This window comes from Camellia sinensis, chromosome 14 (assembly GCF_055761805.1).
Source record: "Camellia sinensis isolate YWXY chromosome 14, ASM5576180v1, whole genome shotgun sequence".
In the NCBI taxonomy this organism is placed as follows: Eukaryota; Viridiplantae; Streptophyta; class Magnoliopsida; order Ericales; family Theaceae; genus Camellia; species Camellia sinensis.
Window position 1 is genome coordinate 76,418,788 of NC_138974.1, and position 16,559 is coordinate 76,435,346.

Consider the following 16,559-nt stretch of genomic DNA (forward strand, 5'->3'; position numbering starts at 1 on the left):
ATGTGTATCCTACACCGAATGATAGTGAATTCCATCAAAGCTTGTGAGTGTGTTAGTAAATTTTGTTAAGTATAAAATTTTGTATTTGTAACATAGTTGGATAATTTATTATAGGGAAATTCTACTATACACACCACTTGAAAGAGGTGTACCATATGCACATTTGATTATATTATTTTATTCTTTAGTTATGATTATGTTTTCTTTAGTTATGACCCATGAAATGTTTGGTTATGTTGCACGTGTTGTTTGGTTTTGATATTTATTTATTTATTTAAATTATGGCTTAGAACGTATGAAATTATATCATTTTATTCTTTAGTTATAAGGTGCATTTGTGTATCATAGTCTTTTCCTTTATTATAAATATACAAATTTTTATCTTTTAGAATTGATGTATATATGTAACCTAAACTCATAATCTATTAGGCAGGACAGGAGAGACTAAAGACATTTGGCCTAATAAATGATAAGATATGTCAGGCCTAATGACTTATCCTGAAGGTCAAGGTGTCGATCTCACAAGTTGGTCGAGAAAGCACACGTCTAACTTAACATAATAATCATCATGATCTGCATCCATCATCATGACCTTTGAGAGAGCATGCAATTTATGTGTACAACATCAAAGATATGTAACACGATATCAAAAAGTCCTTTATATTTGAAACTGTTACTGGATAGTAGAATTATGGCGATCCATGTGGCACTGACTAATTAGAAGAAAATTTGATAGAATTATTTTCTTGATATGAAGCTAAAAAATAGATGGAATATCACAACGGTGGGGGAAGGCTAAAGTGGTAGTTAGAGGTGATTGGGTTGCAGTAATGATGGGTTTGTGGAGTTAAGGTTTGAAAATAAAGTGATGGAGAAGATAAGTGAGTCAATGAAGATGCAACGACGAATGGAGCTGTCAATGAGAAATAAATGGAGCAACATCAATATTGACAATGAATAAAACACTAGTGACAGATGATTTTAGGCTCAAAGTTAAGAATAAAAGTTAAAAATGAAAATATTAAGAAAAGTAAGTGGTGTAAATTGAGAAAATAACAAAAATTCTATAAGGTACAAACTGAGTAATAATTTGTATCCATAGCATTGATGGAATGGTAATATGTAAATAGAAGCTCCCATTGACAAAGGAAGTTAGTGACATTTTAAAAGAATAAGTGGGTGATAATGTAATTTCATATTTGTAAAAGGGGGTACAATGCAATTTAGCCAAATATTTTTTGATTTTTTGTTGTGTATTCCGGAAATCCGGACCTCATTTTGTACTTTTCGCACCCCCAAGCCTTTTCCCCATCAGCATAGGTCTTGCAGCTGAGATTTTTAGGAAAGGAAAGGAGGGCTTCGTGTCTGTCTATCTATCGATCTTTGCGGCTTCGATCTCACTCTCTGCAAATTAGGGTTTTTGCTGTGTTTTTACCTCCAAATAAAAATTCAAAACACACCTCAGCTGTTCAAACCATATCTTGCATCTCGAGCTCTCTCTCTCTCTCTCTCTCTCTCTCTCTCTCTCTCTCTCTCTCTCTCTTTGTCTCTGCACAACTCTTCAATCAACTTAGGGTTTACAGATCTAAACTCAAGCTCGCCTCTCCTCTCCCCTCTCTCTATCTTCAATATGTTTTGGAAACTCCCTGTTCTATCTGCTTCTTCTCCGGTAAGTTTTTTCACTCCTCAAAATGCTTAATGCACCGCTGCTGCTTTGGTTTGTGCAATTCAAATTGGATTTGAAACATGGTTGAAGTTTCTATTTCAAATCAATTTTTTTTTTAATTTTAATTATCTGTAAAATTGTTGTCTCTCCCAATATTCAGTTATTTCTGGTATTTGTTTGAGCTGAATTATGGTAATCTGGTTTCTGTTCCAAATATGAGGCATTAAAACCCATAAATTTGTTACAATTGGTAGATAAAGTTGTTCACAAACATACCCCTGGAAATGGGGGTGTTTTGCATACTAATTTCATGACAATTCACTTAGTGGGGATTTAATTTGTTTTGATGACTAAGTTTTGGGTAATGCAGCTTCAGTTCTAACAAAATTCATTTACTTCTAGATTGGTTGATGAGAAAACAGAGGAAAAGGAAAAAACATAGAGAATTTTTGAATCTCACTACTGAAATTTATTTTAAGTACTTCAGGAAAATCTCGTCACAATATTTATCTGTTCTTGGAGAACCCAGCTTGATGAAGTCAAAGAAGTCTTATTAGCACTAGTTGAGTGGATAAACTTCTCAGATTTCAAGAATGGAAGTTTAAACAATTAGTTTTCATTTCCTACACATGCATTTCAGCCAACCGAGCTTGAAGGTTTTTGACTTTGAAGTTATTTGCTTTATGTTTTAAGATTTTAGTTTGATGGATGACATTATAATCACTATTCATTTGATAACTTTTCTAATTTGTTTGACATTTTTCTTACTACTTTCCAAGGCCCTGATCTTGTTGGATTATTTGTTTTTTATATGTGAGTTTTCCATGGCCCTTTTCCCCCACATGCTTTGTGGGTAGATTTGGAGGTGGCACTTTTGGCAATGTTCTTTTTATTTTTCCTTTTTATTTATTTATTTATTTTTTGTGGTATTCTTCCTTTAAATTGTTGTATATGTGGAGGAACATGGTTATGCTTTAACCTTTATCTTCTTATAGGTAGTTCTTTACTTATAATGTTTGATTCCTATAGTCGGTGTTTGAAAATTGATGGTTTATTAGCCAGCATTTGGTTGTGGGTTACCTCTTTTTTTGTTTCACTCTTAACTGATCATTTTTATTATCCTTTGTTCCCGCTTTCCCTTCAGGTTGATGCAGTACTAGACAAGGAAAATTTCACATTGGAAGAGCTTCTGGATGAAGAAGAGATTATCCAAGAATGCAAAGCTTTGAACAGCCGTCTCATTAATTTGTAATTTATTTACTCTTTACAACTCCCTAAGGTTTTGCATGCCATCATCTGGGGGGACACATTTTAATCAATTACAAACTTTTGGCTGTCATTTTATTTTTCCTTGATTATAGTTCTAGAAAGAAATACAGCTTTATGATCCTTGGAAGTTGGAGTCAGTGTGCTTTATACAAACTGCATGTTTGTTAGTAATGCAGAATTTGATTCTTCAAGATGCTCATAAATTAAATGTTTTGTCAGTTTACGAGATAGAGCTCAAGTGGAGCTGTTATTGCGGTATATTGTTGAAGAGCCTCCAGAGGACGCTGAAAGCAAACGAATCTTCAAGTATGTTGTTATGATTTGATGGAAGAATAAGTTTTTTCTTCTCTCCCTCTATTTTTATGCTGCAATTGTTTTAAGGTAAATATATTTATTATTTATGGGATTTATTTTATTATCTAGGTTCCCCTTCATCGCCTGTGAGGTATTTACATGTGAAATTGATGTTATTTTCAAGACTTTGGTTGAGGAAGAGAAGGTATGTGTTTTTTATTATAAATAACTGCACTTCATAACTAGTTCTGAAGTTGTTTGGTACCAGTTTATTCTTCTAATATCGTATTCTTATTTCAATTGCAGCTAATGGACCTACTTTTCTCCTTCTTGGAACCAAACCGCTCACATAGTGCCTCGCTGGCTGGGTATTTCTGCAAGGTACACTTTGGATATATCATAAATTTACTACTTATCAAGTTTCTTGGTCAATGCTTGTTCATTTTGTGTATTGGCTAAAGCCAGTAGCATGATTTAACTTTTTGCATCATTGTAGGTTGTTATATGCCTATTGTTACGGAAGACGGTCCCACTTATGAATTATGTTAAGGTGAGTAAATGTAAATCCTTTAAATTGTCTATGTATTGTGCATGTTGTCCGTATTTTGCATTTCTTCTTCTGTTGCAAATTTTTGGCATCCTATCTTCAATAATAGAAATTTGTGTTGCCTATCCCAAATAGCGGTTGTGATTTGGTGTTGAGACCTAGTTTCTAGATCTGCTCACTCTATCTCAAGTTCTAGAATAGACAACTACTCGCATATATGATGAATTTGTTGATGCAATTTTTATGGTTTGTATGGATTATTGACTGAAAATTATTATGCACTTCGTAATTTAGTTGTCATAACCATTTCTACTAAGTTGATGTAATTTACCCCTTGATTATTCTGCCCATCAAACATTATCTCAATCCAAGAAATACAATCTTTAGTGTGGGTGTTCTTGTGCTAGGATTGCATAGAATATGTTGTCTGCCATGATACCAATACATGGATACTTGCATCAAAATGAATTGAAATGTGCTCAGTCAAGGTGAGCTAGCAAAGGCAAGGCACGCATTCATATTTTTAGGATGTTTGCTTTGAAATATCAGAAGCATAAGTTTCCTATTCAATTTGAGAGATCTATATGAGGTGGAATGGGCATGTAAAACATAGGTGAGAAGACTAAGGTGTCTTTCTTTGTTTGGTGTGCGGCTCATGCTAAGATACTTACCATCGATAACTTGATTAGAAGGTATTGTATGCAGTGTTGTCAAATCATGATACGTATTGTGTATCGTTATATCATTTTTATATATCATGTATCGTAAGATACATTAACATATATAAATATAGATAAAAAATAAGTATTTTCATATAATATATAAATATATTACAAAACATAAACTACTACATCATATACTGAATGACCAAATTGGTCAATAAGGTATATATAAATTCAATCAAATTAAATTCATGATAATAGTTTAATTTCTTGTAGCAAAAGGAGTATGAGAGTCATTTTTTCTTTCTAGTTTATGTGAATTTGGGTCTCCTTTGTATGGGATTTTTTGATAATATAGTTCATGACTGTTCAATGAGTGTGAGCTATGATGATTGATAGTGAGAAAAGTAGCTAATGGGGCCAAAGGTGAAGAAGAATGTAAATTAATTAATTGTGTGATACGAGTTAATCGCGATATGATACATAATTGTACGATACAGAAACAAATCTCACGATTCAAGTCACCAATACTACGAGTCCGCGATACATATCTTGTTTCATATGATACGATATGTATCACGTATCGTACAATTTTGAGAACACTGGTTGTATGTGTAAGCCTAATGAGGAAATAGTTGACCATTTACTTATTCATTGTGAGGTTGCTTAGGAGTTGTGGGTGATGATCCTTCTCTTATTTGGTGTTGCTTGGGTGTCTCTAGGTAAGGTGAAAGGAGCTTCTTTATTCTTGGTGTGGAGGCTGGGAGGGAAGGAAAAAGCCTTGCAGCTTGGTTCTTGTTAGCACTTTTGTGGTTAATTTGGGGTGAGCAAAATAGAACTTTTGTTGGTGTGGAGAGTCCTGTTTTTAGAATTAAGAGCATTGTTTTTTTTAATCTTTGCTGCACAGTTGGTTCCCAGGGCTAGTTTTTTTTTTTTTTTTTTTTTGGAGGAGAAGTTATACAATTAGTGGTCCTGGAGGGCAAATCCCATCAGAGGGAATGCCTCTTGATGTTCTTTTTAATCCACAACAGCATCCAAAAATAAATAAATAAATAAAATAAAAATTCCCGCAAGAAGAAGATGGAGTGGATTCCTACCTTTCACTGGTGAGTGTGCACACACACACATGCAGGGAGAGGGCTGTTGATTTTGGATGTGAAATCATCGGCTCCGATGATCAAAGAAGGATCATTGTTTTTGTTTGTAGAGGGGCAACCACCCTCAGAAACTTCCCAATCTCTCTGTTGGTTCCCAGGGCTAGTTGACCCATCTTTGAACCATTTTTTGGATTTTGTAGTGGGTTTTTGTAGTGGGTTTTTGATGTACAATTGACATGGGTTTTCTTTTGTATATGGGTATATGGGTTAGGCTTCCCTTTGGGGGGTGCGTGTTTTTATTTATTTATTATTGTTAAATAAGTTTTTACTTATAAAAAGGATGTTACCTTGAATTGGTTTGTGTTTTTAAATTTAATTATGAAAAGTAATTAGCTTTAGGGTTAAAAAAAAGAAAAGAGTAGTTGCAGGCTTTGTGGATTGGAAAAAGGTTGGAATGTGCTTTGTTTAAATAGTACTGTAGCAGGTTGTCGAACTTATTATATTCTGATGTAAGTTTTCGAAAGCACCTATACAAGCATTTATCTTGAGTATCCTTTGGCCTTGGAGAGCCCCTACTGTGACCCTATCCATTGTGCTTCACTGTTTTATATTTTTGGGGAACTGGGTTGAGACGTCCCTTTGTTTTGTAGCCTTGTTTAAATGGAGATTATTGGTGAGGGCTTTCAATTCTGGTTCTGGAGTTGCCATGGAAGCTTAACTGGTTTGAGTCATGGCTTTGGAAATATTCTTTTTGATAAGTAGAATGTATATCATTATAAAGCACCAAAAGGGGCCATCGCTATCCATGTCAGATGAGACAACAAAGCTGTATCCCTATGGAAATACAAATGAATGCAAATCAAAATCCAAAAGTGGCTCAAGTATGGAATTTCCTTCAAAATAGAAGTCTTTGATCTATGAATTTGGGCCTCCACTCCATCTAACGAATGACATGAGAGTTTAGGGTTATAGGTGTGGTGAATTAGGCTGCCGTTTAGGGATGGATTCACGGTGTCTGGAAATACAAATTAAGAAGGGAAGGAGGAGTCAGCTAGGAACCTCGGAGTCACTGCTATTGAACTACTAGCTACTCAAAAGGCATATAGGAATTCTTAAATAAGGCCTTCTAGGTAAAAAGACTATCTATAAATTGAGTGTGAGTGTGCCTGTTTCATGCAAGAAACAGATCACAATGAGATGCTAGGTACAGTTTTTACGAGCAATGGATGATTTGTTTTGTTTGTTTGCCTGCCTGCCTGGGTGCCTTTTTTTTGTTTTTTTGTTTGTGTGTGTGTGTTTCTATCTCGTAAAGCTTCTCTTAATTGTTTTCTTGATTTTTTACAGGCCCATCAGGATGTTTTGCGGCAATTGGTTGATTTGATTGGTATTACTTCCATCATGGAGGTTAGTTTACTCTCTGTTTCTAAAAACTTGCATGTAATTTGTGAATTGTACTTATCCTCTCCTCTTCCCAACAATGTATATAATATGTACATATGGATTGATTTTGATTTGCAGTTAACGGTCCTCTTTACTGATGAACTCTTTACACAGGTTTTGATTCGACTTGTAGGCGCTGAGGATCATATTTATCCCAATTCTCTGGATGTGATGCAGTGGTTGGCTGATAGTAATTTACTAGAAATGATTGTTGATAAACTGAGTCCACCTGTAAGTAAAGTTGAAATATGAGTTTATATTTTTGCAATATTACTTTCTCAAATGGGTCATGTCAATCTGTGAGCATTGAATTTTGGATTGATGGGCATTATATGTTTGACTGGTCACTGTACTCTTCTGCATTTATATAGCAAAGCCTCACTATTCATTGTCTTTAGTGGAGTGTTTTTGAATGATGATGAATTCCTAGGAAATCTTCTGACTTGAATGTTCTTGCATTCTCCATCTGCCCCTGGTGAAGAGTGGAACCTTTGTGCATATATATGGAGCTCCTCTAAAGCCTCATCCCACTTGGATTGAGTGCGAAGCCAGGAAATGTTCCTCTAGAACTGTGTTTTGGAAGACTGGCATGGCTCTTTGATGGTTAAGAAGTGTGCAATGTCAACATTGGAATTCCAAAACCATTTTCATGTTGATTTTTTGTGCATATTCAGTTAACTGATTTTGTGGTTTTCTCATCAGCCACTTATCTGGAAATATGTTTTTGACATTGCAGCCATGTTTTTGGCATGGAGGTGTAGCTACAAATATTGTCACCTTTATTGTTTGATTTTGGCGTTTGTGTTCGAATGGTTGCTTGGTATAGTTTTTTGCATGTAAACAGTATTTTTCAATTCATTAGGTGTCCATGTCACTCTTTCTGCAACAAATCATGTTGACTACTTTGTTAAAATTGAACAGAGTCCTCCTGAAGTTCATGCTAATGCAGCAGAGACTTTAAGTGCTATAACTCGTAATGCCTCCTCAACTCTTGCTGCTAAACTTTCTAGCCCAAGGTTTGTAGGGTTTTGGTTTTGATATCTCCTTGTAACTAGTTTTTGGTCTCTTGCTAGTTTTAATTGGATAGAAACCCACCAAATGGTTCTGATATTTTTATTTTTCTACAGTTTTGTTGCTAGGATATTTGATCATGCACTGGAAGACTCAAATTCAAAATCGGGCCTTGTCCACTCTTTATCTGTATGTATATCTTTGTTGGATTCAAAAAGATCAATTCCTTCTCCCATGTTTCATTCCTTCCGAAGTCAACACATGTACGAGTCACCTACACCTGTTAATCCTGAGACTGTTGGTGCAATGCTGCCCAAGCTTGGTAAGTGTGTCATAAAATTTGTGTATGTTTGCTTGTGATGTCAAGGTCTTTTCTACCTTACGTTAAATTTGTTTCTCTACCCACTTCAAATACTTAGAATATGAATTTATGGCTATAGCTTGTGCACAAATTGGATTTAGACTATGAATTTATGGCTATAGCTTGTGCACAGATTGGATGTTTATGTACTAGTCTCAAATGGGAAACTTTTTTTCCTTTCTTTGTTCTGAAACTGATATTTCTAAGTTTCTTTTCTTTGGTTTAAGGTTACTTTCTTTGTTCTGTGTAATATCATGAGCTCATATGTTATGATAGACCATCTGCATTCTATTGATGTGAATTGGTGCTGGAAACTGTTGAACATTGTTTTAAATTTTGTTTTCATTAACTTTGAAGTTAATTCATGAATTGAAACACATGATATCTACACTCGTTACCGACATTGGTGGCAAGTTCCCTGCGCCTTGATGTGTTTTGGGTACTGGCCTCCCACTTTTTTTTATGATGAGGAAGAGATTATCACATAGAGAAATGTTTGAGTCGACATAATATGTATATAGATCTTCAAGTCATTTGTTTCTACTGCATGTTTCAAGTGAATAATCATAGGTGTCTTGTGTAAAGTTTCTCACTCCTTCACCATATATGATGAATTGGTTGCTACAACAAAGTTTCATTTAACCAACTAGGCCTAAACTAGTTGGCCGCCGTGACTTTCCTAAGGGCTTAGTCCCTAAGGGGAGGTCATGGGTTCAACTCTTCCTAGGAGGAGTTGAATTAAGGGAGCAAGCACTTGGTGCTTTGCAATGGGTGGGGAGGCCAACTCCTGTAGGTGCTTAATATAACAACTGACTTTCTCCAATCAAAAAAAGAAAGAAAGAAGTTTCATTTGGCTTCATGAGTCTAAAATTGCAGAAGGAAAGTACTGAATTGCTTATTAAACTTGGATTGATGGATCTTAACTCCTTTCAGCAGAATCCTACCGAACAAGCGTCAAACCTATTCTCTTCATTTTGTGGAGTCCATTGTTCCAAGATATTATTTGATACCTGAATTCTTGTTTTCCAGAATATTTTTGCCAGTTTTTAGACTAAACTTGACACTGCAAAACGTGATTTGACTTGAGTTTGTATATTTGACACTCTACTGGGCATTGTCTATTGGTTTTTTCGCTTTTATGTTGGAGAGATATCATAATACTAATATATGTTCTTTTGGGCAATTCGTGTATGTCTGGCTATTTAGTCAGTGTGGATTTTTGTTGCGATGGTCCTGCACATGACATTAACTACCCTCTCTCCTTTCTTCTCTTGGGAAATAATTAATCATTTCTAGAAGCATAGAATGCACATGAGCGAGAACTTGCAATACTTTAAAGTAGCTAGATAGGCATCTAGTTTGCATAACAAGAATTCTGAAATTCCCTCTTGATTGAAACCTAGAACTGCAGGATTTTAAATACCATCCTGATCCATTGAAATTCTTATGCCACGTGAGTTGCTTAGAGCAAGCATGCTCAATCCCTTTTAAGGACTTGTATTTGCTGAGATGTGTTTTTGTTGTGACAAATTACGTTATTTGTTGCTTTCCCACAACAATGTTATAAGCATTGCACATCTTGACATGCAGGTGATTTGCTGATGCTATTGAATGTTTCATCTGACGAGAAGATTTTGCCTACAACATATGGTGAACTTAGGCCTCCTCTGGGGAAGCATCGCCTAAAGGTTGTCCAATAATGGCAGTTTAATGTTTTATCTTTTCCATTTTTTGTAGGGGTATGCTTAGCTTGGAAAGTAAGAAGCAATACATGAATCCTCATGGTCCCCATCTCATCTTATTAACTGAAGTTTTATTAACAAACTTCACTGACTTGTATTTGTTTGCTCTTCTAGCAGACTTCCTTGATTATTTTTCACCCTTCATGTTTTTATTCTAAATTTTACATTACCCAATTTTAGATTGTGGAGTTCATTGCGGTGCTACTGAAAACTGGCAATGAAGTTGCTGAGAAGGAATTGATCAGCTCTGGGACAATTCACAGAGTCCTTGATCTCTTCTTTGAGTAAGTTATTGCTTCAATTTGTGTTTTTAATTCATTATTTGTGGTGAGGTAACTAAGTGGATCAGAAAAGGCTTCGACTTTACTTGAGTAATATCTCATATAATTTTTAATGATTTTTTTTGCTAAACATGCATATTGCTAACATCAGTATTATTTTGATTGATGCAGGTACCCTTTCAATAATTCATTACATCATCATGTGGAGAGTATTGTACTTTCATGCTTGGACAGCAAAAATAATACAATTGTCGATCATCTTCTTCAAGAGTGTAATTTGATTGGAAAAATTCTCCAAACGGATAAACATCCCATTCTTTTGAGTGATCTAAATCAGGTAGATAGAAGCATTCTTCTGGCGAAGAATGTCCATTGTTTGGTAGCATTCTCCTGTAGAGCTGTATGAATTATGATCCTAGTGCATTGCTGGTTCTTATAACTCAATCCTTCTTAATTTCCAGCAGTGATTAGAATTAAGAACTTGAGACAGAAAACACTAAAGTACGCATTTAGCTTCAATTGTCTACTTTTGATGTGATTTGAAATGGAGAAATATCATTGGAAGTTTTTTTAATTTATTTGATACCATCTGTTTAGTATCATACTCAAAACTTAAAAGTTGCCTCTTTGCATTTGCATATGTGATATTATGAATACCTTGATTATGTAGCCAACTTTACCTGCCACTGGGAAACGGCCACCGCGAGCAGGAAACCTTGGGCACATCACACGAATTTCGAACAAGCTTATTCAGTTGGGAAACAGCAACAGCCGCATTCAGGAATTTCTTCAGGTGAGTGATAGGCTGGACAAATTATGTTTTATATGCCTTTCTTTGAGTTTTGAGTTATAATGTTAGATTCTACTATATTTCTACATATATTTCTACAAGTTTTTACTTTTGATAACATTTCTAAGGTTATGTTTGGTTTACATTTTTTTGTAATTGTTTATGATAATACTAATAAGTAAACATTTAATTATTCATTTTTGGTTTACAATTAGGGAAATTCAATCTCTGCTGATTCTTAGCTGTTAGCAAGGCTGTTTAAAGGTTAATTACTGTAGGCTTTTTAAAGATTAGTCACCATAAAACCTGGTTATATTCAAGTACTCTTTTGCTTAAGCTATCAGGAAATAATCACTTTTGTGCTTGAAATCTGCCAAAACTAATTTAAGCCAAACACATTTAAATATTGCAGTACCTTTCGTCAAGAGTGATAAACCCCCATTCGAGTTTTAATGGCACATGAAGTTTCTTACTTACAGAAAAGGGCACATGCAGTTTCTTGTAATGCAGGAAAATTTAAAATAAGTGGTTGCCTAGTTGGGATGGGGCTTAGAATTGCCTGTTAATGAATTTGTGGAAAAAGGGATTGTAATCACCTGCTGAATGAAGTTTCTTTAAAAAATGGTTGCCAAATGAATTTTTGAATTAAAATAGATGATATTTGATGGTTATTGTTATTGTTGCTAATTTTCTGGATTTTTTTTAATAAAAAATTTCTGGATAGTTATGAAGCCAAGATGACTGCAGCAAAGAAAATAGGCAAGCAATCACTAAAAAATTCAGCAATATATCTCATTCCTTGTACTCTGATAAAAAATCTTGTTTCTTGTACTACATGCTGTATTTTTGGACTTTAGAGTACTATCGGCATCTCAAAACCCTTTTAAACAAGATTAACCCATCTAGAAATCAATTCCTTGGGGCCATTGGACTGGGGTTAACCATGGTGCTCTTATGGGAAACTCCTTGCCGAGGTGTATGCACCCCTGGGGATTAGTCTAGCCTTGATCCGGACACCCCGATGGCAATAGAAAAAAAAAAAAAGAAATCAAATAGATTGTAGTTTTTATTAGTCGCAAGTCTTGGAGTAAATAATATAAGTTAGCTCAAGAAACTCCAAATTGGATCCAACCAAACACTAAACAAAAAAACTTTTGAAAATGGAAAGTTTATAGAATAGAAGTGCTTGCTTGGTGTTGTTTTAAAAAAAAATTTCTCGTAAACATATTTTATGACGAATGAAAATTGTGAGTACATGGTGTCTTCATCTGTTTTAGTACCCCCTATCTGGAAAACCAAAAATAAGGAACAAATTACAGCATTTTGCTGTTCCTTGAAAGTTGATTCTTTTTAACCCTATTTTCTGGGGAAAATTTTGAATAACCACCATCCAAATGAATTTTCAGCCCTGTTTTTTGATGTGTAATTCTGAAAACAGAAACCAAAATTAAAAACCCTCCAAAAGACAGCCTAACTTCTTAAGGCGAGGAAGAAAAACTTCTAGCAGAGACGAATCTTGTAGTAATATTATGACTCCACTGCCAGATTGTCCATTTTTTGGGGTCCAAAGTGGCATGAAAACGCTCCCTAAGAACTTTTGAATGTAAAAGATATGCAACTCTAGTTCCTTGGAAATGAAATTATCAGTAAACTGAAGCTGAAAAGCTCCTAGTTTTCAAGTAACTGAAATATCTCGTGGCACCCTAAAATTGAATGAGCTAAGAAACTAATGAACGAGGCAATTATGATGGACACTTTCTATTGGGCACAAGCCGCACGACAGTGTGCATGTGTTTTGGGCCTAGATTCTTAGTTTTGGGCTTTGGAAGATGTCTCTTTCTCTCTCAAGTCATTAGGTCTTACTTCATTATGTGTTTGTAATAGGTGTATATTTACGTCCAATGTTTCTTAGCTCTGAATTGATTTCTGTGTCATTATTGGTTCCTTCAAAACTCTTGCTTGTAAGTGTTTCTCATATAGTTTGAGTCTAACATTGGTGAGATAGAGAAACTGAATTTTCTTATGTTGGTTAAACTGAGCAATTGTATGTTTGTTTGATCTATTGATTGGAGGACACATCACTTTACTAAAACAATGGCTCACTTGTGCTCTTCAGGAAAATAGCGAATGGAATGATTGGCAAACTACTGTTTTACAAGAGCGTAATATGGTAGAAAATGTCTACCGATGGGCTTGTGGGTATGCTTCTTCCCTGTATGATTGTGCTTTAATGCAACTGTGATAAATGGTGTTTGTGCATAGTAAAAGGACTAAGAAGCACGGACATGGACACACGATAAAATACAGACACCGACATGCCAAGACAGAAATTTTCAAAAAATGTATAATACGACATATAGGGGAGATGTCCAAAATATGTAGTTCTATATATTTATTATATGACATATATCATGATAACAAGTATTATATGTCATGCATATATATAAATATTTAATTTAAAGATCATGATTTTTAAAGTGTAGAGGAGAGAATTTTTAAATTTACATTGTTTTTCTTTTATCATTGCATTCAAAGTTGTTTCATTAAAACTTGTAATGTTTTTCATGTTTGTTTAAGTGACAGACATGTATTCCCCAAATATTTGAAACTCTGTCCAAGTCTAGAAATTTGTTAAAAATACATGTTTGGACGTGTTTGATAGGTGTTGGAAATTATCTAACAAGTGTCGTGTCGTGTAGGTGTCCATGCCTTTTAGGTAAAAGGTTACGTTTGTTGCTTTGATGAAACTAATAGTCAAACATTATTTGAGTTTTATTTCACTTTTTCATAAAAATAGAATAAGAGAGCCAGCTGAACATGACTAGGTTCTCTGACAAAATTCTGATATCCCACAAATTACTGAACTAAATAAACCCCCCATCAAAATAGGGACCACCACCAAAATAGATAAGTCTTGTCTGCATGTTTCCCTTTCCTGCTGCCCCTAAGACCAAGATCTATTGGCCTGTTTCATTTCCTGTTTATATATATAATATATATATATATTTTATATTTATTTTTGATATATACAGGCGCCCAACTGCATTGCAAGATAGGACAAGGGATAGCGATGAGGATGACCTTCATGACAGAGATTATGATGTAGCAGCCTTAGCAAACAATCTAAGCCAAGCATTTAGATACAGCATATATGATAATGAAGATGGTGATGTGGTATTGATGGATTCACTTTGTACCTTTTTTTTTACAATTCCTGTTCATTTCATTTTTACTTTTTTGATGGATGGACAAACTCTTCAGATGCTTTAAGTTGATGTACCTTATCATTGGTTGCAGGGCAATGGGGCGCTTGATCGAGATGATGAGGTAAGATTTTCAAATTTATTCCTTTGCCTTTGACCCCTCTCAATTAATGGAGAAGAAATTGAGGTTGGTTAACATAAATAGACATTAGTGAATTGGAGGCAGAATACTTGGCAATAATTGACATATGAACTCTTTAATCCATCCTTCAATGTATTAAACAGAGTTGTTTTATTTTGATTTACAAATTGCAGGATGTCTACTTTGATGATGAATCTGCCGAAGTTGTGATATCATCTCTCAGGCTAGGTGACGACCAAGGGAGGTGAGTTTTCCAACTCTTTTTTTGTAGGACTTACATTTACGAATGGAGTTCCAATTGACTGATGAGTTCTCAGCTTGCAAGCAGGATAGTAGTTTGTATATGACTTGGTTCCACTAGGATTACTTGTCCAAGATTCAGAGGGATATTGTTATGGTTTCTTGTTTGCAGTGCTTGCACACCCTCTCTCATGTCCTCCCTCACTCCAAAAGATATTGAATGCTAATTTGAAAGTTTTGTTCACGTTGCTTTAGATATCTTGAATAGCTAGAAACAAGATTGGCAAGGGATAGAAAAATGCATTAGCATAGAATATCGTTCCTATGAATAGGTGTGTGAGTCCAAAGTATTTGTCCTGGTCCAGGGTTGATACAATTTAAGCTGAGAATTTTAACTTGAAAAAGCATTTTGAAGGTCAGGAATTTGCTGCCTCTGCCTGTCGAATCAGGAATGAATGTCTTTGTTTAGATCAATACATTTAGCACGTTGTGGTTAGATTTCTATGAGACTACTTCTATCATGAGGTTATCGTATGAAGACTTTGAATTGGGCCTTTATTGCTCTTTTGGGCAATTATTCATGCTAATATGCATACTTCTATCGGCTGGATGTTGTATGAGAACTTAGAATTTGGCCTGTATAGTGTTTTTGAGCAATTATTCATGCTTCCAGATGTAATAAATTTGTTTCCTATGTTGCCGCAGTCTCTTCACAAATTCCAACTGGTTTGCTTTCCAAGATGATAGAATTGGTGATGCACCTATGGGTGCGACCCTCACGGAGATGATGGATGAGATCAACTTGAATGGAACGTCAGGTAACGGTAACAGTAGTAGTGATGATGAGGTGGTGGTTGGAGAGGATGAGGAGTTGGCTGAAAGCAAAAGTTCCGCTAATGGCACATTGAGTTCCAACACAAATACCTTGAATGGATTTGCCGGAAACAATTCCCCCACAAATGGAGACTTGATCCCACAGAATGGGAACGCTAGTTCTTCTGTTGATATGGGTTTCTTCCGATTTGAGACACCAGACGAGGACCCATTTGGAGACAGGCCTTTACCTGAATGGGTTGGGTGGGGTGAGTCATCGGATTTTCAAGTTGGTGGTGCAAGTGTAAATCCATTTGAAGATCCTGTAAATGTTAATCTCACCGATCCAGCTGAGGCAGAGGCAGGGAATGTTAGTTCTCCAACAAGTGGAGAAGAAATCATACCAAATGGTACCTCAACTGCCGTGGACACAAGTGATGGGCCTGCGGGACCAGATTCGAGTCAGAGAGCTGCTGCTGCTGCTGCTGCTGCAGTGCCGTCTTTGTTTGAAGAGGATGTAGAATTTGTTGGAGTGGAATTGGAGGGCACTGAAAAGGCAATGGATCAGGCTTTGAAGGAGGGGATTGTTGGGGAAGCGGGACCATTGAAGAGGAACGTTGTCCCAAAGATGGCAGAGAAGGAGAATAATGCTGAGGAGAGCGGATCGGGGATAAAGGAGTTCAATGATGCAAACTATTGGAGGGTTGATCAAGAGGTTGCAGTTCTGGAGTAGTAGTAGTAATGGTGGATTGATATTGTGTTTGGAATATTTTAACCCCAACAGTCAGTTGATCAAGGGCTTATGCAACAGACATTTATGTACAGGGTATATTTTTGTTTCTATTTCCGGTCGAAAATTGGATGGTGTTAGGTTATGTGTTGGTTATTAGTGTTCCATTATTTGTTACACTTAATTGTTGTTTATTATTATTATTCAAGGTTTTGTTTTCTTGCAATTACTGATTTGTGGGTTTTCTCATTTCTTTTGTAATGTGTGTTCA

General features: G+C 35.5%; 1 protein-coding gene across 1 annotated transcript; it reads left to right on the forward strand.

The window, feature by feature from the left end:
- Positions 1–1,268: 1,268 nt before the first annotated feature.
- On the forward strand, positions 1,269–16,514 carry LOC114273040 (uncharacterized). The gene is made up of 19 exons (XM_028214770.2): positions 1,269–1,669; positions 2,811–2,914; positions 3,155–3,241; positions 3,359–3,434; positions 3,536–3,610; positions 3,726–3,779; positions 6,880–6,939; positions 7,090–7,206; positions 7,897–7,991; positions 8,103–8,308; positions 9,938–10,035; positions 10,270–10,373; positions 10,542–10,707; positions 11,041–11,163; positions 13,277–13,359; positions 14,193–14,334; positions 14,458–14,487; positions 14,679–14,749; positions 15,451–16,514. The coding sequence occupies exons 1-19, from the start codon at positions 1,631–1,633 to the stop codon at positions 16,289–16,291; spliced, it is 2,571 nt and encodes an 856-aa protein (XP_028070571.2). The 5' UTR covers positions 1,269–1,630; the 3' UTR covers positions 16,292–16,514.
- Positions 16,515–16,559: the final 45 nt, after the last annotated feature.

Coding starts and splice junctions, on each gene's coding strand:
- LOC114273040 (XM_028214770.2), top strand. CDS start 1,631: ATGTTTTGGAAACTCCCTGTTCTATCTGCTTCTTCTCCG. Junction 1,670..2,810: donor TTCTATCTGCTTCTTCTCCG/GTAAGTTTTTTC, acceptor CTTTCCCTTCAG/GTTGATGCAGTACTAGACAA. Junction 3,780..6,879: donor CACTTATGAATTATGTTAAG/GTGAGTAAATGT, acceptor GATTTTTTACAG/GCCCATCAGGATGTTTTGCG.